This window comes from Hetaerina americana, unplaced genomic scaffold (assembly GCF_022747635.1).
Source record: "Hetaerina americana unplaced genomic scaffold, ioHetAmer1.1.p SCAF_7, whole genome shotgun sequence".
In the NCBI taxonomy this organism is placed as follows: Eukaryota; Metazoa; Arthropoda; class Insecta; order Odonata; family Calopterygidae; genus Hetaerina; species Hetaerina americana.
In genome coordinates, this window is record NW_027287316.1 from 56,259,606 (window position 1) to 56,272,050 (window position 12,445).

The 12,445-nt window shown below is 34.5% G+C and overlaps 1 protein-coding gene across 2 annotated transcripts; it reads left to right on the plus strand.

Moving 5' to 3' along the window:
• Nucleotides 1-5: 5 nt before the first annotated feature.
• LOC139696963 (ubiquitin-conjugating enzyme E2 W) lies at nt 6-12,349 on the plus strand. Of its 2 annotated transcripts, none has more exons than XM_071595870.1 (6): nt 6-111; nt 3,547-3,638; nt 3,740-3,842; nt 5,046-5,201; nt 9,897-9,972; nt 11,061-12,349. In XM_071595870.1, exons 1-6 carry the CDS (start codon nt 88-90, stop codon nt 11,072-11,074), a joined length of 465 nt encoding a protein of 154 aa, XP_071451971.1. In that variant the 5' UTR covers nt 6-87; the 3' UTR covers nt 11,075-12,349. The 2 variants fall into 2 exon arrangements, with proteins under 2 accessions (XP_071451971.1, XP_071451970.1); XM_071595869.1 differs by lacking the exon at nt 6-111 and adding an exon at nt 948-1,301.
• The last annotated feature ends 96 nt before the right edge of the window (nt 12,350-12,445 follow it).

Here is a 12,445-nt window from a genome sequence, read left to right on the forward strand (position 1 = left end):
CTAGTTAACGTTCGATTATGATCGATAGAATCCTCGACTCAACACAATCGATGGATAGAATCGTTATATGGTATCCCTGATGTAAAGATGTCTTCTATGGCACCGTCTCAGGTAAATAATAATACACCGCATTACTTTTTAGGCGTTTCGTGAAATTTAATAATACCCGTTACCATGAATGCATGATGCGCATAAAATATAAATGTTTTAATTATTAAGGTAATAAGGTCCCTAGGTATGTTTTCTGAACGATAAATCGTCTTAACTTCTCTTTAAACAAAGGAGCAATGATTTGCAAACCATCTGTGCCATAGCAATTCAGCAGAATATCTTAAATTTATGTAAATTAATAAAATGACACATACTGATTCTGTTTTTGATACATATAGCGTGGGGAGAATATGTTTAACTTAACTATTTATTTTTACGTGGAAATGCAACCTTTGAAGTCTCAAGGATTTCGGGTGTTATTTAAAAAGGGATCATTTCTCTATTAGCTACTTTATTGACGGTTTAACGCCAAAATGTTGACATCTTCATCTTCCAACAAGTATATGATACCTTTGTTACATTCGCAAGCCATGCTTCACTTTAGTATATGATGTTATTTAATGTGCCACTCAGGAACGTGAAAAATGTTTTAAGTCTTGTACTCACTTGTTGTCCTTTTCAAATTAAATTTGACCCTTTCAATGGCCCCCCATGGTTTAACTTGTTTCAAAATATTTTGACACATTAACAATTTGCATTTTGAAGAGCCGATTGTTTAATTATATGGGTATTGTTGTGAACGATTGCGCTCTTAAGTTGAAATATATTATGGAAGCTTTCGATAATTCGCTAGAATAACTCGGATATATTTAATTATAGCGTCCAGGTATGATTAAACTCCTTTGGGAAGAGTCGTAATTGTTGGATCGATTCCATTATGGAGTCGGGCAGTGTGATGTTCTTAGGGTGCTCCAAGAAGGGGATTTATCGCGAAGTTAACTTCTTAACTCAAGAAGGCAACATCGCGAGACTGTAGACGTCAGTCGGTCAAGTGGGTCGCAAGTCCTTCAAAGAATTGATCCGTTCCTCAAATCCTCCCCTTCCCTCTACACCGGTAGTTTTTTGAATTGATACGTCTTCGGCCGAAGGTGTCATCGCATGTATCGGCTTTATAGTGAAGTAGTGACTTTTCGACCCCAAGAAATGTGTGAAAATGTCAAGCTGATTTGGAAACATTCCTTTTTGTCCTCAAAGCCAATAAGATGAAACCGGCGGAGACTAAACCTTGCCTGGATAATTCGCGACGAGAGGTACGGCCTTTTCGCAATCAAGTTTGACTTAAAATAATTTGCGCTAGAGAATGGGATCGAATGACAATAGGGGATCTCTAATTGCCGATGTGAAGGAAGCAAACGGGGCTGAATTCCATATTTTTTTAGTTTGGAGAGAATGGCTAATAAAGTGAATAACTGGGTTAATGGATTAGAATAATACGCCATATTGAATTAATAGAAATGTATTAAAGCTTTTGCGCAAATTCATTATTATTTAGGACAGGCATTCCGCAGATTTTTTGGAAAATGCCTTGGCATTATTTTCAGATGCCAATTAAGAGAATGGGAACAGTTTATAATTTTTATGATCTATTTAAGGCATTTGTTTGGCCTGTTGTATATTTCAAAAGAGTATCAGCGAAGTCTCATTCCCCATTATAAGCTGTTTCTTATTATTTAAACAAAATATTTTATTTGTAGTTCAACAGAGACCTGTTCTAATTAAACAGTCACAAACACTAAATGGCTAGTTGAAACACTACACCATTTAGTGTTTGGATACAAATGATGTTAATTTAGGATTTACATTTGAAACTTATTGAAAAGTGAAGGAAAATCTTCAAAAGTATAAACAGAGCTCAAAAACAAATGAGATCAACAGAATTTTCTAATACATGCATTATATGACTAAAAAATATAATTTCAAACATTTTTTCATATAATTTGTAGACATACTACTAAGCTGAAAATGTTGATTTTCAGCTTAGTAGTTAAATCTGTAGTCTATCAGTTTAATTAATTTTGATTTTAATTTATAGAAGTTCAAATTCCCAATTGCAAGTTTAAAATTTGGGTCTCCTCTGGGCCATACTTTCATTTATCTTTTTATTCAGAAAAAAATGATCGATAGTTATAGATCAGTCGAAAATTGTCTAATCGTATTTTTTTCTAGGGTTCTACTTCCCAAAAGATTTCTCTGACATGATGTGCAAAAATTAACAGGAAAACTTACAGCCATTGGTTTCATGTGCTAAATTCTATATTCAGAATGATATGTGTTTTTTTTAAGGTAATCTACCGGTTAAGGTAGGTTTTTGGATGGACACAACTACCAAACAAACATTTTATTACTCCTAACAAAACACAAAATCCATCATACTCTACATCAAGTCCCTCTTCATCTCTGAGTACTTTCTTCCTCCCTTCATCCCGTCCAACATCCCTATCCTGTTCCTTTCCTCGTTTGCCTAACATTCTCCCTTCTATTACAGTCTTCAGCATCCCACTGCCGATCAATACGCCCTTCATCCACTTTTCCTGCCTCCATAGGATTTCTCCCAACAAACCCTTCTCTTCGCCCACCATACCAAGTACTTCCTCGTTTGTTTGATGTGTTTTATGACACCCCAATCTTGGAAGAAATCCAAGATATTGATACTCACAATTTTGCTTAAAGATGTGAAATTTTTCACAATGTTAAATTCGCGATAGCAATAAAAGTAAAAATTTGAGAATTGAAACTTAGACGCGGTACAAATGTTGCTTATGATATTAGCCTGGCACATAAATGATAATTTGATGACAAAGATGTTGATAGGTAATTCTCACCCTGAGTGAAGTAGTTGTTTTATTGGTGGATTAATAGAATGCTTTTATTTTAAGTCCTAGCTGTGGTAAAGTAATAGCTTACTGCAATTATTTATTTGAAAGCCCCTTTCTCCTTTTCTTTATTTGCCTGTTAAAGGATATCTTGTCACAGATGGGTATGGGTCCTTCCCGCTATGTGCCTGTAATTTTGAAAATGTTTTCGAAATTATGAGGGATTTTATACAGTATTAGATGAACGAATGCCAACAAATTACGTAGCAATTGATGGTAATCAACTTCTTCCATCATTTCTCATAGGTGCAAATCCAACATGCCCCTATGAGCTCCCAATCAGGTTTTTTTAATTAAAGCCTTTCCCCACTAAAATCACCGACTGTCTGATTTATCAAATTCAGTAAATGATATTCATATGTCAATGGTTTGCCTTTCCCCACTAAAATCACCGACTGTCTGATATATCAAATTCAGTGAAAGATATTCGCATGTCAATCAATGGTTCTCATTACATAGACAGCTGAAAATACACAAGAGCCAACAGGAAAGTTCTGGTTGCAACTCTTTCACTCTCATCTAAATGTTACTCATGTTTATGTTATCGCATGCAGTGCAAATTTCAAAATATTGCAGTATTGTCTTATAATTAAAAAACTGTGGTCTTTGTAATGTACTTCAGAGGCGGCTACAGAAGGAGTTGATGTCTTTGATTAAGGAACCACCTCCAGGTGTAACTGTCGATTCTGATCTTACTGGGCAGGATCTCTCTTTGTGAGTTCCATTTCTATATGTTTTATGTCTGGTGGTGATTAATAATTGGGTGTGAATGCATGTATAATGATTTTATGTTGAGCTGTTGAATATTTTCACAGATGGATCGTTCATATGGAAGGAGCGGCTGGAACATTGTACGAAGGTGAAAAGTTCCAGTTGCAGTTCAAATTTGGGTCTAAATATCCATTTGATTCCCCTGAGGTAAATGAATTATATAGCAGCATGTGCATTATGATGAAAATATTATTTGGTATTTTTCACACATTTATTCTGACCATAATCATTTTGACACATTCACATGATCAAATATAACATATAAGTATAGAAATTGCTGTCAGCCTTTGTGTAGAAAGTGCCAGATATTCTTATCATCATGAGTTTACTTTATACTAAGTTAAGTTTGATATAATAATGATAATAATTTATTTGAAACTTAGAGATAACTTCAATGAAATTTTTATGTAATAGAAACAACGTTAATAATAAAATAGAAAGGTTTTACAATACAAATACCACAAAAATTACTTCCTCCTCTAAAATGTAAACGGATAAAAAAATATGCATTCAATTTTTTCAATAATTCCTTAAAAATTTAAGTCATGACTATTATAATCTAAAAACTCATTTGCCAATTGTAGACTCCATGTCAATTGTTAAACTTTTTAACCTCCACCCTTTTGAATTGGCCTCGAAAGAGTGGTGTATGTCTTGTTTTCCATGTTGGGACATTAATATCTACAATGCCTAGAAGATTGACTTGAGTCAACTGCTCCATTCACCCTGTTGTAGAGGAAAACTTGGTGTACAACCTTCCCTCATGCATTTTGAGGAGTTGAAGTATTGGCATTAATTGGGCTTTCAAGCAAAAAAGACTGAAGCTAATGATGTCCTAATTTTTTCTGAGAATTTTCAATCTCCAACAAAACAATTTTAGTAAATGGTGTAATTTTTTGCCAATTTTGCTAAGCGCTGTAGATTTTTAGCAAAATATTTGACCTCTACATCCTTTTGGAAAAATTATTTTCTTTGGCAGAAGCAAGCACCATAATTTTTTTGTTTCAAAATATTGGGGGTGGCTTCCTGACACTCCCTGCTTCAACTGATATGAAAACCTGTCTGGGATCAGAAAAAATAAATCCACTGATAGTGCAGTTAGTGTTATCATGATTAGGGAGGACTTAATAAAGGGAATATTACAGTAAGTGGCATGTTAATTTACAAAAGCACTTTCGAGACTATTGAAGTATTAAACTATCAATTGGATAACTATGATGATGTGGAATTAGTGTGTGTAGCATTGAAGTGGTTCCAAAATTACCAGAGCTAATGAAAAAATTAGCCCATCTAAAGCTTGGAGGTTCTTTGGTGGTTTAGCTATTTTATTTGTTTGCATTTTTGTTGCAGGTGACATTCATTGGGGGAAATATTCCTATCCATCCACATGTTTACAGTAATGGACATATCTGCCTGTCAATCCTAACTGAGGATTGGTCTCCTGCCCTTTCCGTCCAATCTGTATGTTTGAGTATAGTATCAATGCTCAGTAGCTGTAAAGAAAAGGTAATTCAGTTATTATAAATCAGTATTGAATAAGTGGGCTCATAATAATTATGCTTGTTCAAGTGAAGCCTTGGTTTTAGAGACTTTCACATCTATCTGATACACAGCTGATGTCTTCCTAGTTGCTAATGTCATTCTTTCAGGAACTGCTTCACATAGTTCATTATTGGTCTTCTTCCACAGTTCCTCCCCTTCCTTGACTAAGGGGTGACTCATGCAGTGGGTATATGTAGGGGGACCTTATCTTAATTTATTAAGTCGACAAATACTATTTCAACACAACATTTATGGCTCTCTTTGGTGAGCATTTGATCATGATTTTCCTCAAACGTATTGAAACTAATTTTAAGAGCAATTATAAAACTTTCATCGCAATGCCTTCCTAAGTAAGGTACTTTAGATTATCCTTGATAATAAAATTACTTGCAATTTCAATACTCCTCTTGTAGTGGTCATATTCCAGTAGTATTTGGCATGCCTCCATACAGTTTCCATAAAGATGCTCCAATTTTGTGTACTTGATTATTTACAGTGTCGTTTGTCAGGCAGGGTGGAAACCATTTTAGCCCATAATGTCCAAATGATGTTCTTCAGGAATCAAAAGCAAGTTGAAATGAAACATCATTGGCCTTCAAAAATGCCTGGATAGGTTATGGGAACTTAAATAATCTAACACCCTAAGGGTTGACCTCTGTCACATTGCTCCAAAAGCTTAATTTCTGCTTGACAGTCAATAATTATGATTGTTATTAACAATTCATGATATGTTTGAAGGTTTGGAAAAAAAGTGATTCACTTGCGTGATTGTCGAAACAGAAAAGTATGTAATATCCACTGTAGGCATTAATTAATAGGTGATTTCTACTGATTGTCTCGATCCGAAATTATTTTCTCCAGCATTGGTTCAGAAAATATTAAAGATATGAACAATTACTGTTATTCTCTAAATACTTGCGGTTAAAGATTTCCCAAGAGAAAGAAATTATGCATGGAGGAGAAGTGGTAATTTAAGCAAAATGGAACTTTTCGTTGTATCCCAGAAGGTAAAGTTTGCCGGATCAGCTTGCTATCCACTAAACAAGAGAAGCAGTGAATAGAATTGTAGCCTTAAACCTTAATCCAGCCCACAAATGTGATTAGATTTTTCATCAGGGTTTTTTTTCTCTTTGAAGCATATGCAGCCCTAAAGCATGAGTTGCCCATTCTCTGGTTCTGCTTTCATCTTTTAAGAATCATTTCACCTTTGACCTCATCCATCTCATTGTTTTCTTTTCTTATTACCAATTTTTCACTTAGGAATCCATCTTCACCCTTTGATGAACTTCTGTTAATACTCAGGTATATTTGTTCAACATTCTTCTGTGACGGTATCAATCTTATTTTATTTTCTCTGCCTCTGTGACTATCAATGCCTCGCATCTGTAGCAAAGTATTCCATACATGTAAGTTCTTTCTGATTTTTAAGCCTCGTGTCTAATTCATCTTTAGCCTTCCTGCATGATAAAGTAAGATCATGTTGATTTCAATTAACCACTTGGCACCATAAAGGAAGGATTGATTGATAGGTTACCATTGTTTGGTGATATTTCTTTTCTGCATGTCTTTTGTGTGTGTGTTAGTAGATTTAAATGATCACTAATCAATAATATTAATCACTCAGAAAACTACTGTAGAGGCTGAATGAGGCCAAATATTCACGCAGAAAATAAGATCAGTTAATTTTTACCTCAATTTTAGGTGACATTGATATAAGTATAAGTGTGAAAATAAATGCCCCTCACACTTTTCTTTTAATTTACGATTGTCGGACCAAAATGATGTCAAACTTGGTAAAAGTTATAGTCATATTTATACAAGTTTGAGACTACTTATGTTCATAGTTTTTTCTCCTAGAACACAATATTTTTTAAGAGCATCCAGTCATATGTTGATCTGTAGTTATTATACCAAATGTGAATTCAATTCTTTTTCAAACAAAATATATGCATGATTTACATGCAATCCTGAAAACTTTTCTTGGTGCTACCTCTTTAATGTGTTTCATATAACACCACTAAATTCGAAAATGTTTGTGTTGGCATTTAACAATGAAGTTTGCTGAACTCCTCTGTTAAATAGCAGGCATGAGCAATAGAGGTGTGGGTTTTTCTCAGGTCCAAGGAGAAGAAAGAAAAAACCATAATGGAAAGTATGACTCTCTCTGAGTGTATCCCTCAAATGTTTTGGAAATTGAAAGTGGGTGAAAACTATGATTTCATTGGGGATTCATGTCCGATAATTCTGTGAAGACATTTTTATTAACATGTTTTCATGAAAAGCTCGTAGCATAGTTCGTTTTGAAGCCAAAGTGATGCTCCCCTCTAATTTTCTTGCCTGAAATGCTTTTTTAAGTGCCGTATTGGCCGGAATATAGTGTGACCTTAACTATTTTCAAGTTTAATATGGGAAAGAAAAAGCTCGTAGTTTTCTCTTCCTAGCCATTATAATTTTCCCTAAACCTATAGTTCATGCAGGCCCTACTAGTAGAAGTTTTTTAAGGTTCTGAAACCAATTTTTAATTTTAAAGCTATTGAAACAGAAATCGTGTCATTTCCGACATGCTCATAATCCCACAAAACATTGTTTTCACTATCATCAATGCTATAGGATATACACCATGTATTTCTTTAATTTGTACTCAGTAGATTCGGTGGTGATTTTGTGCCAGGCTGTTTTGATTCTCTTCACTAGTACAGTGACTGATGATTTCTTAATCTTTCCCGAAAGATTAAAATCATGGTTTTCAGTCAGGTATCCCTTGAACTCTGAGTATGAGTATTCCCCTCCAACACATGATAGTGATGCACCCTGTCGCCCACTCCAGACTATGTTCAGCTGATGTAGCATAAGCCTTTTCTTCTTCCGCCCCTTCTCCTGGATGACTCACTCCTGATGATAAACTTTCCTTGAGCAATGTTTTACACTCTAAAATTACAGATGGAGTCAGTAGTGACCGCAGGCATTATGGTGATTCTAGCTTTTCATTGCCAGTACTTTTTATCAACACTTATTTAGCACCTTAAGTAATTGCGGTGACATTTTATCGCTTGTCAAAACAATGTGGAATTTGATTGGCACATCCCATCTGCCCAAGGGGGTAGGTGTGCTTTATGTGCATGCTTAAAATGTACCTCTGGTATGCCATCAACTTCTCAGCACAGTCATTGTTAAAATGTTCAACTAGGGAAGTTTGGCATGAAAGAGAAAGTCCTTCTCTTCCTATCATCATTCTATGCGCATCAAACGATGCTTGCTATGTAATTACTGCATGAATTCTTAAATTCCCTTGATACTTCTTAAGCTTTGATCGGTGTATCTTCTTGACTCATTGGAAAAGCCTTGCCTCGGTTTTCCCTCACAAAATCCTGGATGTGATTTTTAATGACTTCAGATTGACCTTTTGTAAGTCCTCAAAATGCTTCCCTGGTTGAATTAACACATTTGAATCTATCTAAATGATTTTACTGTAAAATATAATATATATAGTTTCTTCTGCAACACCAAGCTTCTTTAAAGCTTGAATATCGTTAGTTTTTCTTGCTTCTTTAGCTAATAAGAGTATTATAAAGTTCTTAGTATAACTTCATCTAATTCCTTTGTTCACTTGGGATTTGGAAGAAGCCTTTTTCTTTACATAATCAGTTTTTTTCTTTAACCACTATTAAATAAATAGAGGGAAAATGTCTGCAAAATGAAAAAAAAACTGGCATGAAAGCTATTTACCGAAATGGCAAGAACTTATGCTTATGAAAGCAAAACTGGCGAGACAGCAATTATGTCATAGTTAAGCCTTTTCTACCCTTAACATATTTCTGTTATTGAAGTTACAAGTACTCAAATATAGGGGGATCGAGATGGTGCGGGGGCTAACGTACTGGCTTCCCACCCAGAGGGTGCAGGTTCAAATCCTGGCGGTGTTGAATATTTTTCAGTGGCATCCCTACTTGAGGTGCTTTGTGGAGGGCACTTTGAGTGAGTGCGCCGTCCGTCGGATGGGACGTTAAACTGCAGACCCCTTGGCACCTTTCGTAAAGAGTAGGCTAATGCCCACGCCGGGTTTCTCTCCACCCTTCATCCTTTCCTGTCCATTCCCTATGGCACAAATGACCTCAGTTGTCAGTCGCCTCCCCTCCAAACTAATACTACTACTCAAATTTAGTGCAGGTGTGACTTAAACAGGCGTACGCTGAAGAAAAATGATTGCACCATATTCAGGCCAATATGATACTACTTGTTAAATTTTCATTTGAGAGAAAATTAAGACAAACATTAAAGACAAAACAGGAGTGAATAATACCTCCTTCCTGGATTTGCTTATCGTCCAATTTGATCATATTCCCATTTACCTTGCTATGGCCATCAGCATAAAATCCATTTCGTATGCTTGAGTTACGCCATTAGTGAATTGGAAGTCATTCTCTGGGCGTGATTTTCTTGACTATTCCTTATATATAATGCCAATTTTAATTAATAAGTTGCTTCATGAACAGTAATCACCTTTCAGATTGGGATAATTTTCTTCACAAGCATTATGGCATCAAATCAGATTGTAAAGTGATTGTTTATGTGCCCAACTGTATTATGTTTATACAATGTGTAAATTTTATTTTAATTTATATTTATGGTCTTTATATATATTGACATTATTTTTTCCAGAAAAGGCCTGCAGATAATACCCTCTATGTTAAGACGTGCAATAAAAATCCAAAGAAAACGAAGTGGTGGTATCATGGTGAGTATTATTACTTTAAAGTCTTAAGAGATGTTCATTGGCTAAGTTTAAAGTTCAAATGAAACACCATAGGATTACTTTTAGTGAGGAGAAAAGCACTAAATTGTCATCCAAGCTGCTTTGAACTTGCAGTCAGGGACACAGTGACGCAATTTCCAGTTTAAGTTCACATGTTTCTGATGTGACTAATGAGGACTACTTTGATGCCAAAACATTTATTTGTAAATGGGGGAGTGAGACACATTCTCATGTATGTTTGGACATGTATATGCGATTGTATGGTCATGAGTGAGGAATCCCTGTTGGGTCCATGTGCATCAAATTTCAACTCTCCTTGTGGCACAAGCATAGAGTACATGACAGACATGTTTGAATAATGATGAGCACTGTAGTGTATATAAACCTGTGATGCTTGGCTGAACTTAAATTTTGACTAGGGAAGGGGGTTGATCCACGTTACTGCTAACATTATAAATACTGTTCATTGGAAACAAAATTGTTTTGGTACATGCATATGATGGTGAGCCATTTATATCCGTTTCTTGTTGGTTTATTAATGTGTTTTCATTATAACCCTGGTTTAAGGAGTGTTATGGTCTCATCAATAGAAACATATTCAACTTAAGGTTCAATTTAACCTTTTCAATTCATCGTCATCAAGCATATTAGTAATACCAACCAGTCTCCAATTACATCTATATACATTTTTTTTTTATATGATGAAGATGTCAATTGCTTTGTATCTGTTATCTGAAATCATCCCACATACTCTTATGATCCAAAATCACTATTATCTGATTTGGATAATTCTTTAACTTCTAGCAAGGCACTAAATATGTCATAGCATTGAATATGCACCTTATGTTTTGTGAAATTGATTTAGCATTTATACAGTAAAACTTTGCTCTTCAAAATTCTATGCACCAAGTGGTTTTGGGTATGGATTCACCTTTAATGACTTAATTATTGTTAAAAATTTTTCTTCACCTATAAAAAATACTTAACATTGGCCCTTTGCTTTGATACTATAGCAATCTAATAATTAGTAATGTGAAATGATTTGAATTCCTTTCATAATTCTCTTCCAGATGATTCTGTTTGATCATGGCTGTGATGATATTAATGAAAATTGCTGAGATAAACTGGATATTAATCTTAAAGCTTGAAATATTATACTCGGAAATTCTTACTTTTTAATTTCTTATTGCTTACATCCAGCAAGATTTTTCCCAGTGTTTTCAAGAGAAGGCTGCAATATTAAGTTTGGTTTTTATCCTAGCCTGCAATGACAAAGAAGCTCTGTCATGTGAACTGATGGTGTTTCATGAAAAAGTGAGAAATTCATTTTTATTAAGTGGAGAAGAAAATTCCAAGTACGTTTTTATTCAGCGAATACATATCCTTCAGCAGTAGGATGGTTATCAGAGATCCTAGGACCTCAGGATTTACAGTCTACATTCTTTCTTATACCAATATTCTTTAATTTCTTATTCAAAGGTATGCAAAATCTAATGACTTTTAAAATCTCTCTAGGACTATGAAGAAATTTCTTTATTCAATGAGTTTGTTCAAGTAGATATTTTCATTGAAATATTTTGCAAATGTTAGTGAAATTTATATAGATTCCTCTCATTTCATATGTTTCTATCTACTTGGCATAAAATAAATAACTGGCTTTCAGTGATTGGGGCTCATTTCATTGCTTTGGAATTAATTTGGTGGCATCCATAGCAATTTATAGTGTTGCATAATGAAACATTCCACATAATCATAGTTTGAAATTGTGGCCCCGCTTGATACATATATTTGATAGATATTTGTGTTGCTTGGGATTATTGTTAAGCATAGTCAATTCCTGAATGAAAAATTAAGCTCAAAATGGTGAACATCTCAAGCTAATGTGGGAAAAAATACACTTTGGTTAACAAATTATTTCACTTCTTTTGGTCTTTCACAAAATTAATGTTTAACAATATTTTATTAAATGTATTATTGCGATGTAATCTTTGTAACAACTGCAAGTCTAGGTTTTCTGCACTGAAGTCACCTTTTTATTTATTATGTTGGCTGGTACCAAGCTTGCATTGATGTACTTAACATTTGCAAGTGCAAGAACCCTGAATGATGCTGTTAAAGCCTGTCTTCTTCCAAATCAAATAAGATTGTTGAACTTTTGACAAGGACTAGTAGGTTTTTTTAAGCCACTCATGTTTTGCATAAAGAAGACAGGCCGGAAACAAGGGATGATCTTGCAAAGGAAACCACCTGATATCCCTATTTTCATCTGTTGATAGATGACTTAAAAGAAAAAATGTAGTGTAGATAATGTATATAGAGTTTTCACATAAGTATTTAATAAAGAAAATACATATTTTTATTTATAGAAGTTGGTTTCTTGTCATATTTCTTTCCTGTCCATTTAATTTCTCTGTATTCCCTAAAAATTATCTCACTGAACCATTGCCAACCTGAT

Bases quoted from the DNA above. Each gene is read 5' to 3' on its own strand.
- LOC139696963 (XM_071595869.1), top strand. From the start codon at position 1,254: ATGAAACCGGCGGAGACTAAACCTTGCCTGGATAATTCGCGACGAGAG. The intron at 1,302-3,546 runs GTACGGCCTTTT...AATGTACTTCAG, and splicing joins TGGATAATTCGCGACGAGAG to AGGCGGCTACAGAAGGAGTT. The intron at 5,202-9,896 runs GTAATTCAGTTA...TATTTTTTCCAG, and splicing joins TCAGTAGCTGTAAAGAAAAG to AAAAGGCCTGCAGATAATAC.